The sequence below is a fragment of the Capra hircus genome, chromosome 25 (assembly GCF_001704415.2).
Source record: "Capra hircus breed San Clemente chromosome 25, ASM170441v1, whole genome shotgun sequence".
NCBI lineage: Eukaryota > Metazoa > Chordata > Mammalia > Artiodactyla > Bovidae > Capra > Capra hircus.
This window is the reverse complement of record NC_030832.1, coordinates 2,827,823-2,843,743: the sequence shown is the minus strand read 5'-3', so window position 1 is coordinate 2,843,743 and position 15,921 is coordinate 2,827,823. Positions and strand designations below refer to the sequence as shown.

The following is a 15,921-nucleotide window of genomic DNA, read 5'->3' as shown; positions in this document are numbered from 1 at the left end:
CTGGACTTCGGTGGTGGGGAGGGGAAGGCTGTAGGACCAGGGCCACTGCAGACCTCAGAATAGCTTCTACAGTCCTTAAAGGAGGGCAGCTGCTGTCCAACTGACACACACAGTGTGGGGGCTGCAGGGAAGACAGCCCTGTGGGTCAGAGGCCCACCGTTTATGCCACTGAACCTCCCAAGTTGCCTGGTGGGAGAACTCTGAGCACGTGGGTGTCCTGGCACAGATCTCTGAGCCGCTCAGCTGGGGCTTCGCTGGGATGGAGAGGAGGGGGCGGCAGAGGGTCTCAGCCTAGGTGTCTGAGCTTAGCCCCAACTCCGGTGCCAGGGGCCTCATCCCACCTGCCCACGGGCAGCGGTAGGACCACTCACTACTGCTGTTCCTCCTGACCAGGCTGGACACCAACCAGTTCCAGGACCCCGTGATGGAGCTGCTGGGCAGCGTGCTGAGTGGGAAAGACTGTCGCATTCAGAGGATCAGGTAACACAGACCCAGGAGACCCCACGTAGGGTGCTCACCTGTCTCTCCAGGTCTGGGGCTCTTTTCACATCCTCCTCTCTGCTCCAGTGGCCTGTGATACTTTCCGAGAGAGGTATCTACGGGGCGTGTGGCTCAAGGTGCAGACTGCTTGTTTCCACCCATTCCAGAAAGTTCCAGAGGCCCAGGTACCTCACTTGTAAGGAGAGAGAAAGGATACGGCAAGAGTCCGATGCTACCGTAGATACATTTTTCCCAATACTGTATGCGCGGATGTACCGCCAGGCCCGATCCACTCTACATTCCCCTCAGAGTTTGCCCTCAGATGGTATTCTGAGCACAGGATTACAGCTTAAAAAAAAAAAATCCAAACTTTTAAATTAAAAAATTCATATTAATTAAAACAATTTTAAACATCGCATCTTTACTAATTAATGACAGTTTATATACTAACTGCAGAGCAGATCTATATGCTCATGAAATCTCTCCTATAAATAGGAGAATAACACCTGATTTGAATCAATGTGATGACCGGCAGCTGGCTTTGGGAGAACTAGGGAAGTGGATTTAGTGAAAATAAGACTCAGAGAGTAACTTTTCATAAGCCTGACATAAGCTTCCAGCTTTTGAAATTATCTTTATCTGAAAAGACAAAAATATGGACTGAGTCCAGACTAAAAGCAAGCCATTGAGGATGGTGGTCAGAGTGGCGAGTTCTGTGTGACCTTCAACCTCTGTGTGACATGTGTGACCTTTGTGCCTGAGGAGGGTAAACAGTAGGGGTTCAGGGTTCCCTGGACCATTCCTCAGTGTGTTCGGGGTGCACCCTTTCCAGGTAGGTAGAGATGTACATTTTGTTAAAGTCAGCTTCATAGCTCAACCATTTTCCTTTCTTGCTTTAGAGAAAGGACGGGGGCCACGGGTGTGCTGGAGCCACAAGTTCATGAGAGCCACCAGGTCATGAGAGCTGACCGTTAACGTTCTCAGGAATTTTTACATGTTGACAGTGCTAGAAATTGGCCACAGTGGGAGTCTGTACACCATGGCAATTAGCCATCACAACAAATCAGGCCTTTGTTATTTTGCTTTTGCCTGAGAGGTGGTTCTCCAGCACAGCCCTGGCTGGAATCCCCGTGGTCGCCTGCAGCAACTACCCATCCTCTCTGCTGTACTGTTTGTGAGAAGCTGTTGCGCTCAATTCTGGCCAAACTTCTCCCTGGGGCCCTCTGCTGGCCTTCCCAGGTGGTGCTAGTAATAAAGACCCCGCCTGCAGGTGCAGGACACATGAGACAAAGGTTAGATCCCTGGGTCGAGAAGATCCCCTGGGGGAGGGCATGGCCACCCACTCCAGGATTCTTGCCTGGAGGATCCCATGGACAGAGGAGCCTGGCGGGCTGCCGTCCATAGGGCTGCGAAGAGGCGGACACGACTGAAGTGGCGGAGCACCCACACACTGGGGCTCTCTGCTAAAGTGAAGGAAAGGCCACCCACTCTGGCCCTACCATGCCCATCTGCTGGGCCTGGCTCATCTGGTCTCTACCTGCGTCCAGGCCCTGATGATGCTATGGTGCCTGACGGGTTTGCATCACAGGCCTGGAGCTGCAGAAGAGGTGATGAGGTTACAGACCCGCATTAAGCACCCTCTCCTTCTCTTCGGGCAGCTTGGCTGAGAATCAGATCAGTAACAAAGGGGCCAAAGCTCTGGCCAGATCCCTCCTCGTCAACAGAAGCCTGACCACTCTGGAGTAAGTAGGACCCTCACCACTGGGATGGGGGGAGCCTGTGAGCCGTCGTCTGAAGCCCCCTAGGCAACACTCTCCCCAGGGTGGGCCGGAAGGACAGCTGAGCCAGCCAAGTCTTGGCTCCTGCTCAGCGGCTGGGACTCGCTCAGGGAAGCACCAGAATATTGGCCTTGAACCTGGTGTTATCATCTCCTCTCCACACTCAGCCCAAGCCCACTAGTCCATCAGACCCTGCTTTCTTCCCCCCTTCATGTGGGGCCATCATAGGGAATGCCTCCCTCATTTGCCTAAACAAAGATCTCTGCCCCAGTCCCACCAAACAGGGCTTTCCTGGTGGCTCAGACGGTAAAGAACCCACCTGCAGTGCAGGAGACCCAGGTTCGATCCCTGGGTCAGGAAGATGCCCTGGAGAAGGGAGTGGCAGCCCACTCCAGTATTCCTGCCTGGGGAATCCCATGGACAGAGGAGCCTGGCGGGCTGCAGTCCATGGGTCACAAAGAGTCAGACCCGACTCAGCAACTAACACAACAAACCCTGGCACATTCTCTTCGAGGAGCATGGATTTAAAGATCTGAGTAACTTCTGTTCTGCCTTTCCTCCCCGGGAGCTGGATAACTGGTCCTTTCTCTTCCTCCACCAGTCTCCGCAGTAACTCCATCGGACCTCAGGGGGCCAAGGCGCTGGCAGATGCTCTGAAGATTAATCGCACCCTGGCCTCTCTGAGGTATGTCTCACCTGCCTGCTGCCTCTCTGCACCCAGGAGGTGGCTCAGAAAACCATCTCCTCAGGTGCCACCCGTGCAGCGGGAGGTAATTCCCAACAGCAGCCCCAAGATACTGGCTTCCATCCAGTGGATGCCAGGGCATCCTGTGTGCTGAGCAAGTTTCTAAGTCCAGCTCTTCACCGCGCCTGTGCTCAGGGTCTGAATGGGGGAGGGAGGAGAAGAGGGGCAGAGGTACGAGGAGGTCTGACAGGCAAAACAGTCTTCGAGGAAAAGCTCTTGTCTCCATGAGTGGGAGGTCCCCAAGGCCATGACATCAGGATGATCCCTGAGGTGCCTTCCAAGACACTGAAATCCCATCTTCCAGATGCTTCCCATGGTTTGCTGAGGTTTGCTGGGCTCCTTTAAGGGGCCAGTGGCTGTATCCATCCTTAGTTGATGGATACAATGCCTTGATGCCTACTGTCTGTTTGTTTTGCTCATTTCCTTCGTTTTACTGAGGCAAAATTCACATAAAATTTACCATTTTGGAGTGTACAGTTCAAATGTACATTCAGTTCAAATGCAACCAACACCTCGATCTAGTTCCTAAGTATTTACATCCCCCTAAAAGGAGTCCCTCTACCCATCAGCAATCACTTCCCATGCCCCCGTCTCCCCTCAGCCCCTGGCAACTACCAATCTGCTTTCTGTCTGAAGATTTCATGTAAACGGAATCAAACAGTAAGACTTTTTGTTCCTATCTTCTCAACACCCGGTGGAATGTTTTTAGGTTCATCCATGTCGAAGCATGTGTATTCCATTCCATTTTAAGGCTGAATAATATTCTATTACATGGACCACGATTTGTGTATCCATTCGCCAGCTGTTGGACACAGGTTGTTTCCAGCTATTGGCTATTGTGCTGTACATATTTGTGTACAAGCATTTGAGGACCTTTTTTTCAGGTCTTCCGGGTGGATACATAGCAGTGGGATCTGCTGGGTCACAGGTGACCCTGTGTTTAACCTTTTGAGGAAACGGCCTGGCCTGCTTTCCTCGGAGGCCACACCGTCTAATGTTCCTACCAGCAACCGGGATGAGGGCTCCAATTTCTCCACGTCCTCACCAACACCTGGCTGCTATGTTTCAGCTGTAATTCAGACTATCAATGACCTTGTGGTCCAGTTATCAGGGGCTCTTTGTCCACAGCCAGCAGGCAGGTGCCTGGAGAACCCAGGAAAGCCTGAGGCCAGAGCAGCGGTGGGAAGGGCCAGCTCCCCCACTGCCTGGGTGTGTGGGGTGCGGGCCTGCCAGGCACCCTCCTGGGCTCCACCAGTGATGCCTCTCCTTACCTCCACAGCCTCCAGAGCAACAGGATCAGGGACGACGGTGCCAGGTCCATGGCTGAGGCCTTGGCCACCAACCGGACCCTCTCCGTGCTGCAGTGAGTGGGCATGCTGGCTGGCAGAGAACAGCTTTCTATCCTCTCTTCTCCTCCCCCAAGGGCCTCTCTGTTTCCTGCACAGAGGGGTGGATGGGACAAAGCCCAGAGGCTTTCTGAGCCATCTGCATGGCCCCTGGAAAACCTGACGTCCACTGCTTTTCTGGAGAATGGGTGTTGGGGGAATAATTACAAACAGAGCCTCCCACCAAGATGGGAAATCCTCTCCACAAATGCAGAAAAGTACGAAACAGCTTAGTTACTGGAGCAAGCACTCAGCTAGCCTGCAGTGAGCATCCCAGGTGATCCGCCAGTGGGATGGCAAAGACAGAAAGGAATCTCACCCTTTCCCGCAGCCAAGCAGACACAACCCTTTACATGGGGGTTTTCAAAGACCATAGCTTGTCCTCAAACAAGAGAACTGGAATAGCACCGTTTGTCATACTTAGTTTATCCTAAATTTGCCTGTCGTTTGGGAGGGGGAGCCGTCCATGCCTGCCTCCTGCCTTCGTGCTGAGGAAAATGAAAACTCCTGTCTTAATGACAAGCAGGCACTTACAGCCAGACCAGGTGTTCCCGTCCTTGATGCGCAGGGTTCAAAGAGATGGCACAGAGGCCCTTACAAAAGACATTCCTAGGCTGTAAGTCTGGCAAGAGGCTAACTTCTATTAATAGCTCTTAAAAAGATTTACATACTCTCAAAGGGACAGGGAAAGGATTTATAATCCCTAGTTTCCTCAAGGAAATACTCTATGGGAGGGGAGGGTTTTTTCTCCCCACTGCTCTTCTGGGACCAAGGAAAGTTCCATTTTGTGTAGATCGTAGTTAGCCTCATACAGATGAGGTCCTGGCCTGCCTGTCCTTCCAGGATGAATATAGGGCTCCTCCTGAAGTGTCTTCCTCCTCCAGAGTTAGTGTAAGAGGAAGTAGCTTCTGCAGACAGGAGCCTAAGCCAGGGTCTGCCCTCAGGAGGACTGTAGGGTTGGGGGGAAGGCTGCTGGTTGGTCTGGATGGAGGCAGACTGCTGAGTGTTGAGAAGGCTGGTCAGGTGAGGGGCCGGTGGGACTTGTATGTAGAAGTCTTCAGAAAGTCTCCAGTTTGGAAGTTGATGGATATTAACAGTGTCCGCTGGTCACTGCTTTCTGGCCCCTCAAGGGAAGGCCCAGCTGCCCTTGCCTCTTTTTTGTTGTTCAGTTGCTAAGGCGTGTGTTACTCTCTTGTGACCCTGTAGACTGTAGCCCACCGGGCTCCTCTGTCCATGGGATTCTCCAGGCAAGAATACTGGAGTGGGTTGCCATGCCCTTCTCCAGGGGATCTTCCTGACCCAGGGAAGATCGCACCCGTGTCCCTGCATTGTCAGCAGGGTTCTTTACAACTCAGCCACCAGGGAAGCCCCCACCAGTAGCCTCTTAGTCTTCACATCAGTCTATTAGCAACATTTTGGCAACAATCCAAGGACCCCTCCCCCATGCTGCGGTAAACTTGAACCAGACTATCCTCGGCCTGGGAATGCCTGTGGCCAGCTTTACCGAAGGACCCTTCTCCTTCAGCCTGCAGAAGAACTCCATCGGGCCAGTGGGAACCCAGCAGATGGCAGATGCCCTGAAGCAAAACAGGAGTCTGAAGGAGCTCATGTGAGAAACGCAGAAGGGCCAAACTGGTACCCTTCGTGCCTGGCACAATGCCGAGCTTATCACAGATATTTGTGAGCATGGGGGGGGTAGAGGGCTGGCTGGCTGGCTGGCTGAATGGGTGGATGGATGAGTCAGTAAATGGCTGGATGGATGAATGAGTGGGTAAGCGGATGGATGCGTGAATGAATGATTGACTGCATGGGTACTAGATAGCTGGTTTTGGACTCCAAAACCCTGAGCCAGGAGAATGGAGATCCAGATTCCCAGGGAAGAGTGAGGTCCAACTGTCTCAAGCTCACCTTTACTGACATCCCAGCCACATTCATATAAAGATCACAAATGCCTCTCACTGAAGAGTTGGCCCTGTCCCCATCAAGGAGTCAAGGACATTGCTACCTTGATCTCTTACAAGGCCACCTGCCAGCCGGCCTCAGGCAGAAGACTGTGTACTGGGCACCCTTGAGACCAGAGACAGCCCTTCCCTGGAGGGCTCCCGGACTCTGACCCCTCCTGGCCTCATCCCGCCCGGCTGCCCCACCCATGTCCCTTCTCTTGCAGGTTCTCCAGTAACAGCATTGGCGATGGAGGCGCCAAGGCCCTGGCGGAGGCCCTGATGGTGAACCAGGGCCTGAAGAGCCTGGAGTGAGTCCCCCGGGGGTGGCTGTGGGTAGAGGATGACTCCCCGCCCAGGTTCCCTGGCCAGCAGAGGGGCGGGTCCTGGTAGAAGTCAGTCAGAACCCACCAGCCCCCAACCCCAGGCACTGTGTGCTCCGAATGTCTCTCCATCCAGCCCACCTGGCCGGCTCCCTCTCCCTGGACAGTAGGTTGGTGTTGGTTCTAGAGTTCTCAGAGTGACAAGCACCGAGTGCCCTTTAGGAGCTGGCCTAGGTGGCTGTGGAGGGGGCTGGCTCCGGGGCCCGTGGTGGGGAGTGGGGACACCTGGCTGTGCCGCTTTCTCTGGGGGCTGCAGACACATGTACCCTCAGAAGTCATGTGGAGCCACCCAAATCAAGGCGACATCTAAACTCTGGCACTGGTGGTGCTGCACCCACCTGCCCTCAGCTGGCAGAGGCTGGACTGAGGGGCACGGGAGAGGAATGAGGAGGGCACGGGGGTGGCACAGGGCCCCCAGCCCCCTGCTGCACTCAGTGCCCATGACCCCGGCTGGACTCCCCGCGGGTCCTGAGGCGGCCATGCCCAGGGCACCCTGTCCTCTGTCCGCAGCCTGCAAAGCAACTCCATCAGCGACCCGGGAGTGGCAGCGCTGATGGGGGCCCTCTGCACAAACCAGACACTCCTCAGCCTCAAGTAAGCCCCGCCCTTCCTTCCGTTCCTTGGCTGGGGGTCTGAAGGGACTCTGGGTTGTGGAGGGAAAGGCTGGTGTTGAGAAGCCCCCACTCCCACCCCCACCCCAAGGGCCTCAGAGGAGGAAGAGCCGCGGTTGGGCAGCTTGGCGCTGGAGCCTGGCCGCCTGCACCCCTGCTCAAGGGGAGGGGAGCAAGGCAGCTTCAGCGGGCAGGTCTGCCACCCACTTCCTGAGGGCAAGCCTACACCCACCAAGCACTCCAGCCTGCCCCTCCCTTCACACCTCTGAGGTCCTGGCATCTTGTCCTCTTCCTCCTGGACTGTCTGTCCTCCAGTGGACAGTCCTGGGCAGGGGAACACGTGGCTGGCAAGCCTTGCAAGGGGGGCTTCCTGGAGCGGGCTCTTCCCGCCTCCAGCCAGGGCCCACCTGGGGTTCCTGGCTTCTAAACAGCCTGAGCACCTGGGTGCTGTGCCACCCACCCCCCAACCCCACCAAAGGCCTCCCCTGTCTATCAGCAGCTCAGGGTCTTCTCTTTCCTCAGCCTTCGAGAAAATTCCATCAGCCCGGAGGGAGCCCAGGATCTGGCACGTGCTCTCCGCACCAATAGCACCCTGAAGAGCCTAGAGTACGTGAGGGGGCAGGAGGGGCTTCCTAAGGCTCTCTTATGCCACCGGGGGCCCTGCCCACTCCAGGCTGGGAGCTGATGGGCGGGCCCTTGGGAGAAGGGTGTGGTTGGGGGGGTGGCCGGGAGGCCTGGAGGTGACCCTGACACATCCCCCTCTGATGCCGCAAAGTATACAAGGATGGAGTGAGTGGTGACGGTTGCCCTGCCCTGAGCCTGCCCCCCTGCAACAATATAGGAGCGGGGTGGGGGGCTCCCAGCACAGGGGCCAGGAGTGAGTGAGTCACCAGGCAGCTCTGCCACCTCCTGGCAGGTGACTAGGCATGGAGGCCCACCAAGCAGAGCCTGCTCCCTGCCCACCCCCAGGACGCACGGCAGGCATGGCGCCCGGGAGCGCATTCAAGTGCCCCAAGAGCCTGAGCCGCAATCTCGGGGGACAAGACGCAGACCTGGGGTGGGGCTGGGGACCCAGGAGTAGTCTGGATCCCCAGGGAGCAAGGATGGGGGCTGCACTGCTGGCTCCGGCTCACTTGCCCGCTCCCCTCTGCCCAGCCTGACAGCCAACCTACTCCACGACCAGGGCGCCCAGGCCGTCGCAGAGGCAGTGAGGGAAAACTGCGCCCTCACATCCCTTCAGTGAGTACACGGCGCCCCCAGCCAGCCCTGTCCTCCCAGAGCGGCAGGGCCCCACTCAACCAGGGGAGGCAGGAGGCCAAGTCGGGCGCAGGGTCCCCGCCCTGGCATGGCCTCAGCAGGTTGTGCCCGGCCCCCTGCTCTGTTTCCTGGGGCCAATCCATGGAGAGGCCAGTGGTGGGAGGTGGGTGCCCATGCTGCGCTGTGTCATACACTCCATGCAAGGGCCCCTCCACTGGCCGGAGTGCACACTGACCCCCTGGGACCAGCCTGGGTGGGGGGCTGCAGGAGCTCTGCCCACCCTGGCCAGGATCCTAACCCCAAGGATTCCACCCCCTCTGGTCACTCTCCTCGGAGAAGCCCCTTCTTTCTGGAGCTCCAGGACCTCCTGGCTCTGCCCTGGGCCATGTGGTGATGTGTGTGTGTGTCTGCCCAGCCTGCAGTGGAACTTCATCCAGGCCGGCGCTGCCAAGGCCCTGGGACAAGCACTACAGCTCAACACGAGCCTGACCAGCCTCGAGTAAGTGGGGCCTCCAAGGGGGTGGGAGGTGCAGAGTCAGCCACCCTGCTGCCCACCAGCTCTCCTGCCCTCAGCACACAGCCTCCTCTGCTCTAGGGCCAGAGAGCATGTTTCCATCTGACTTAGTGTTATGTATATATATATATATATATATATATATATATATATATATATTCTTTTTAACAAAATAACAGCTTTGCTGAGATATAATCCACTCTTTAAGGTGTACACGTCACTGGTTTCTAGTATATTTACAAAGCTGGGCAACCATCGCTAAAATCAATTTTTGAACCCTTTAGTCACCCCATGAAAAACCTCATGCTTATCAGCACTCACTCCCCACTTCCTCCCCAGCCCCCTAGTCCTGACAAACACGGATCCACAGTCTCTATGGATTTGCTTATTCTGGACACTTCACAAAATTTAAGTCATAGAATATGTGATCTTTCTGACTCACGTCTTTCATTTGGTGTAACGGTGTCAAGGTCCATCCACACTACAGCATGTATCAGGGCTTCGTTCCTTTTCATGAGTAAATAATACTCCACCGCATGGGCAGACATGATGCTTATTCTCTCACCCACTGATGGACATTTGGGCTGTTTCCACTTCTGGGCTATTATGAGTAACACTGCTGTGAACATTCATGCACAAGTTTCTGTGTGTGGATACATGCTTTTAATTCTCTCGTGCACGCCTGGGAGCAGACCGGCTGAGTGAGGTGCTCATTCTGCGTTTAACCTTTGAGCTTCACCTGCTTTTCATGCTCCCACAGCTTCCGATATACGCCATCTGGCAGGTCCTTCCGTTTGGCTCTGAGCATGCTATTCCTCAGGGTCTTATCCTGGGTCATCTTCCCCTGAATGATGTCTCTTTCTAGAAGCTCCTCCTCACCCAGGGCTCCAATTCCCCTTGAAGTCCTCTCTCTTGAGCTTCAGACCCCCATGTCCACTGCCCACTCAACTTCTCCCTGGGGGGACCTGGTTTGCCTCCCCCACAAGCCTGCTTCTTGGTTCCTCACCGTGCGAGGTGTTCTGGCACCAACTGTGCAAGCTAGAAATGCCACCATCCTCACTTCCCACCGCAGCTCAGCTCCCAAGTCCTGATGCTTCTCCTCCCAGCGTTACACCCAGCCCCCTCCACCCGCACAGCCGCTGTCCAGGTGGCTAGCGTCACTCACCTGCCTCACCGCCGCGGCCTCCACATCCAGTCGCTCCTCTCACACTGCCGGCCAAAGATCTCTCCCAAACGTCAGTCTATCCCGTCCTGGACAAGTTTAGCTGGCTGCCCAGTGCCTGCAGAGTGAAGTCCAGCCCTCAGTGTGGCTCCCACAGCCCTGAAGTTCTGCTTCCTCTGCATCCCTGGGGCCTCACTCCACACTCCAGCAACTTGACCCAGTTCCTCTGGGTTCCTTGGATGTGCCAGGCCCGCCCCCATCTCTCACCCGTAGGCTTGGTCTAGACCTATTTCTGCCTAGCAGCCTCTGTGACCACGCTGGGGAGGGCACCTCACACTTGGTGACTCTCATCTCACATGTTCCCCTACCTGAGTTCCAAGAGGCCAGGATTGGGCTTGATGGTCCCCAAGGCACTTAAATGTTTGCTAACATTGTCAATGCAAACTGCTCCCTCAAATGTGCCAATGTCCACTTGAACTAAACTCTTAGTCATTTATTGCTCCAGAGCCTGCCACTTTCCTCCAATGTGGAAGAAAAAGGAGTGGGGGTGGAGGTGGAAAGCTGAAAACACTGACCAGCAAGAATGGCTTGAGGACTAAGGGCTTTGATTTTGGGGATGGCTTTGAAAATCACACCAGTTTCTTGTGGACAGTATTTCCATGTGCCCGTTTCTGTTTTGCCTAATGGTCTAGACTCCAGAACACTGAGCAGTCTTAGGCGGCTATGGGGCAGTGGCCACACAGGAAGTGCAATGATCCCCAGAGATCATTTACTATGGGGTGTGTGCTCTGATTTAAATCTAGAAGGTCCAAGTTCAGCACATCCTGCCAGAGCGTTGGCTCGGGTCCTGTGCACCCAGGGGTCAGGCTCTGCGTTCAGTTTACAGGAGAATGCCATCGGGGACGAAGGTGCTTCTGCGGTGGCCAGCGCGCTGAAGGTGAACACAGCCCTCACTGCTCTCTAGTAAGTCCTGACGTGCACAGCTGGTCCTTAGCCATCCTTCCACACTAAACATCCCTGTTTTCCCAAGGCAAGGCAAGTGGGTTTGACTTTCTTAATGTTAGTGATTAGGACATCAGACATCTAAAAAGTAAGAACTAGGGGTTCCGGGGGTGTCCCCCAAACTCTCCAGAACACCTGCACTTCCTGTGTCCAGATCTCTGCCTGGCATCAGTGTGGGCAGGAGATGCAGCATTCTCTGGACACACCACAGGCCATCAACTTTCAGCGCTATTTCACCAGTTTCGGCCCTAGGTCAAGGGGGTGGAGATGAAGGGTGAATGCGGATGGAGCTGGGCCGGCGGGTGTGCGGGCTGGGGGCTGCCCATTTGCACTGACCGCATCTCCTCTTACAGTCTCCAGGTGGCCTCCATCGGTGCTCCGGGGGCCCAGGCACTCGGGGAGGCCCTGGCTGTGAACAGAACCTTGGAGATTCTAGAGTAAGTATTCCAGTCCCTGGCTACAGCCTCCTGCTCACGAAGTCAAACTGTTGACTCAGAGTGATCATATATGGAAGGGGGACACGTACGTGGAAACTCCCAGATCACTTCAACGCCTTCAGAGAGATCAAGCAGCCCCGGCCTCTCCAGCCCCGTCACCCTCTTTTCCTGGGGGTCACTCGTGGGTCCTCTTCTCCTTGGCCTTGCCCAGACTGAACATGTCCCCAGGCCGTTTAGGGGCCCTGGGGAGGGGGCAGTGGCCACTGACCCAGCCTGAGAGAAGATTCGAGCTCCAGCCCGAGCTCTGTGGGGCTCTCGGGCGTGTCTGGTCCTCGCTGCTCCTGCACTGCTGGGGTTCCAAGCGCACAGGCGCCTCCGGGTGGAGGGCTGCGTCTCTGGTCTCCGCCCCTTTCTTTGGAATGAACATGGAGGACGAGGGCTCCAACAGACCCCCAGCTTGGGCTGGCCTCACCCCTCCCACGTCCTGCTCCCCAGAGCCAGTGCCTGCTCTGTGCCCGGAGCGAGGGAGGAGCAACCTCACCCCCTACAGTTGCTGAGTCCACACTGCCTCCACCCAGGCGCCTACGCTCACCTGAAGGGGTGCCGGGCTCCCCTCTCGGCTGTCACTGTGCCTGAGATTGCGCCTCAGGGTTCCCGCCTTTCTCAACAGCTTAAGAGGAAACACCATCGAGGTGGCCGGTGCCAAAGCCCTGGCGAATGCTCTCAAGGTCAATTCCAGTCTCCGGAGACTCAAGTGAGTGGCTGCACAGATGTACCTGTGCCTCAGGGCAGCCGGCTTCTCTTCTGGACTCCCCCTGTAGCATAATACTTGCTTTCCGCTATAGCTGCTCCCTTCAAAATACAAACTGCTGATACTACAGTCATTATTAGTCAGTACTGTGGATGGGTTTGTTCCCTTTCGCGTTTTTGGTCATACGTCCTCTGTGGCACCTGCACGAGACAACCTGGCTGCGTACAGACTTGGGTCTTGGGGTTAAATGCCACTCGGCTGTTGCTATGGCACCTGAGGACCAATGAGGCCCAGACGGGTCCCTCCAAGAGTGCCGTGCTGCTTCCTGGGCGTGTCCTTCTGTCCTGAAGGGCTCACTGTGGCATCTCCATCTCTTCTCTGCCTAGTCTTCAAGAGAATTCCTTGGGAATGGAGGGGGCGATATGCGTTGCCACTGCACTGTCTGGAAACCACGGGCTCCGGCACATCAAGTGAGTGGGGCTCAGCGGCACCTGCCCTTTCCCACCAGCTTTGTTCACCCTTAGAAGTGCGTCCAGGTCAGGCCCTGCCTCCCCTCTGAACCTTGGAGTCAGCTGACCCCAGTCCGCCAGTAGCTCTACAGGGAACTCCGTATACAAGGGGGCCATTTAGAGCCTCGTCCATGGGACAGTGGAAGCACGAAAGTTTCACCTGGGTTTAGCGTTTCAGGTAGTGACCACCTGCTCCTTACTGATGAGGACCTTCAGGCCTCCAGCCAGTTTCTCAAGCCCTGTCCTGATCCTTCTCTTCCAGTCTCCAGGGAAACCACATTGGAGAATCTGGTGCCAGGATGATCTCGGAGGCTATCAAGACAAATGCTCCCTTGTGCACTGTGGAAATGTGAGCAAAACAAGTTCCTGGTGGATCCGGTAGACACACAGCTGAAAGCTTTCCAACAAAAGGACCATTTCTCAAGGGTGCCCTCCTGCGGTCTGGGAATGATGCTGACCCACAAGAGCGCTGGTCTCCTGCAAGGAGGCAGGAAAGGTGCTGCCAGAGGAGCATATGAGCCCTCTCCTGGTCCAGGGTCAGTCCAGGCAGGGGAGAGATGGACGCTCCGCTACAGCACGGAGAACAGACGGTCTTCTGCCAAGGGACTCGGGGATGGGTCTCAGAGCTCAGCAAGAAGCCAGTCAGCGCCTATTTATATCCTGGGGTCTTTAACATGCCCCTACCTTTTCTTATCATGATTGCCCTGGATAAAATCACTCCCTCACTCTGAAATGAACTGCCATCTTCAAGCCCACGAAGTGTCAGTTTGGCATCAGTGACAGAGGGAACATCTTTTTTCAAAAAGAAAAGGCTACAGGAGTATGATCTTTAGGGTCATATGGAAAAAAAATCTGAAGAGAAAGGAAGGCTTTAATTATAGGATTCTGGAGCACAGACAAAAAAAATTATCCAAGGTTTCTGTCATCTTTCACCCATTACCAAATCTCTCAAAGGCAGAGATTATGTCCACTGTATGTCACCTGGAATCTGGCATGGTGGTTATCAATAGCATGTTAAATATCAATGTCTTCATACTATCTTTCTGTATCAGGTTCCCCAAAGCACTTCTGCATCTACAGCTTCCCCATGAGAACAAGACAACTGAGCTTCCACGTGGCATAAACTCCCTCAGATGCCTTTCAGTGTTGGAAGGAAAACTATTCCAAATGAACATCAGGAGTTCTTCAACTACAAAACCAAGGAAAATGGTTAAGGAAGCTGTAATTATCCTTTTTAAATTTGAACAGGAACTATTGTTCCAAATGTTTCTTTAAAAATGAGTACTTGGGCAAGAAACATCATCGGATGATAAAACCATGAATGAAATCCTATTAAGGGAGGAAATCATACAGTCTCTGGGTATCACCCCAGAGAGGTATTTACAAAGGCTCCATAAAAATGGAGCCATTTTGGGGATTTCCTTGGCATTCCAGAGGTTAAGACTCTGCGCTCCCAATGCAGGGGGCATGGGTTAGATCTCTGGTTGAGGAAACTAAGATCCCACAAGCTAAAAAAAAAAATAATAATAATATGCTGGTCTAATATTTTTTTAAATGGAGACATTTTGCAAACGTCGCCTTGTCAGTGATGAAATGCCGCATCACTGATGATGGGAAAATGGACACCCTGTGCCCCCAGTGTGATGGCTGAGGAGGACGTATCACTGCTGTACTATTCCTGCCAAAAGTGTTTATCTGAATCTAATCATGAAGGAAGTCAGACAACATCCAAATTGAGGGGTGTTCTGGGAAAAACTAGCAGGGCCTCTTAAAAATTGTCAACATCATGAAAAAAACAAGAAGGCTGGGACTGTTTTATTATTAAAGAGTCTTAACAACTTAAGAGCTTTAATTGGATCCAAGACTAGCGGGGAAAGAATCAGCTATAAATAACATTATTTGGAAGGCAGGGACATTTGCTGTGAAGTCTTATATAATCTTTACTAGATTACTGGTTCTGAAAGGTACTGTTTCTGGGTATAGAATTCCAGGAGGATAGCCTTCTCTTTCAGCACTTTCAAGAGGCTGCTATACTGTCTTCTGGTTTGCACTATTTCTGGCTGAGTTGAGAAGGTGATGGACAAGAGTCACAGCAGTCAAATGCTGGAGACAGCTGTGCCTTGCAGGAAACTAGCCCTGGAGAAACCTCAGGGGCTAAAATGTGCTCTCCAGGGACCTCAACACAAGTCACACTAGAATTGGAAGGAGGGCCCCCTCCCTCCTTCAAAGTCTCTCAAGCATCCTACTGATCGTGCTTAACATGTTGTCCAGTCACCAAGTTGTGTCCAATTCTTTGCAACCCCATAGACTGCAGCATGGCAGACCTCCCTGTCCCTCAATATCTCCCAGAGTTTGCCCAAGTTCATGTCCATTGAATTGGTGATGCCATCCAACCATCTCATCTTCTGTTGCCCACTTCTTCTGCCCTCAATCTTTCCCAGCATTGGGGTCTTTTTCCAATGAGTTGGTTATTCACTTCAGATGGCCCAAAGTACTGGAGCTTCAGCATCAGTCCTTCCAATGAGTATTCAGAGTGGATTTCTTTTAGGATTGACTAGTTTGATCTCCTTGCTGTCCAAAGGACTCTCAACAATCTTCTCCAGCACCAGTTTCAAAGTGTCAGTTCTTCAGCACCTGGCCTTCTTTATGGCCCAACTCTCACATACATACAAGACTACTGAAAAGACCACAGCCTTGACTACTTGGACCTCTGTCAGCAAAGTTATGTCTTTGCTTTTTAATACAGTCTAGGTCTGTCATAGCTTTCCTTCCAAGGAGATTGACAAGCAATAGCTTCACCAGCATAGAGCAGACCAGAAGGTGAGTTTGAAGCTGAGGCAATAAGTGGATAACCAACACAATGGGACCTGGGGGGTCATTTTTGTATTCCATATTGGAAAGCCTGCCGTGTCTTCAGGGTCAGCACGTCTTCTTCTGCAGTGTCTAATCTGCTCTTATCTCCGTGTG

General features: G+C 53.9%; 1 protein-coding gene across 1 annotated transcript in view; it reads left to right on the top strand.

The window, feature by feature from the left end:
* NLRC3 (NLR family CARD domain containing 3) overlaps window positions 1-15,355 on the top strand; it is a 28,865-nt gene extending 13,510 nt beyond the window's left edge. Inside the window, exons 6-20 of the mRNA XM_018041029.1 lie at window positions 394-480; window positions 2,139-2,222; window positions 2,860-2,943; window positions 4,283-4,366; window positions 5,914-5,997; window positions 6,556-6,639; window positions 7,222-7,305; window positions 7,845-7,928; window positions 8,478-8,561; window positions 8,995-9,078; window positions 11,135-11,218; window positions 11,611-11,694; window positions 12,365-12,448; window positions 12,832-12,915; window positions 13,217-15,355. Coding sequence (XP_017896518.1) covers window positions 394-480; window positions 2,139-2,222; window positions 2,860-2,943; window positions 4,283-4,366; window positions 5,914-5,997; window positions 6,556-6,639; window positions 7,222-7,305; window positions 7,845-7,928; window positions 8,478-8,561; window positions 8,995-9,078; window positions 11,135-11,218; window positions 11,611-11,694; window positions 12,365-12,448; window positions 12,832-12,915; window positions 13,217-13,307 — 1,270 coding nt within the window. The 3' untranslated portion in view covers window positions 13,308-15,355. The remainder of the gene's footprint in view (window positions 1-393; window positions 481-2,138; window positions 2,223-2,859; window positions 2,944-4,282; window positions 4,367-5,913; window positions 5,998-6,555; window positions 6,640-7,221; window positions 7,306-7,844; window positions 7,929-8,477; window positions 8,562-8,994; window positions 9,079-11,134; window positions 11,219-11,610; window positions 11,695-12,364; window positions 12,449-12,831; window positions 12,916-13,216) is intronic.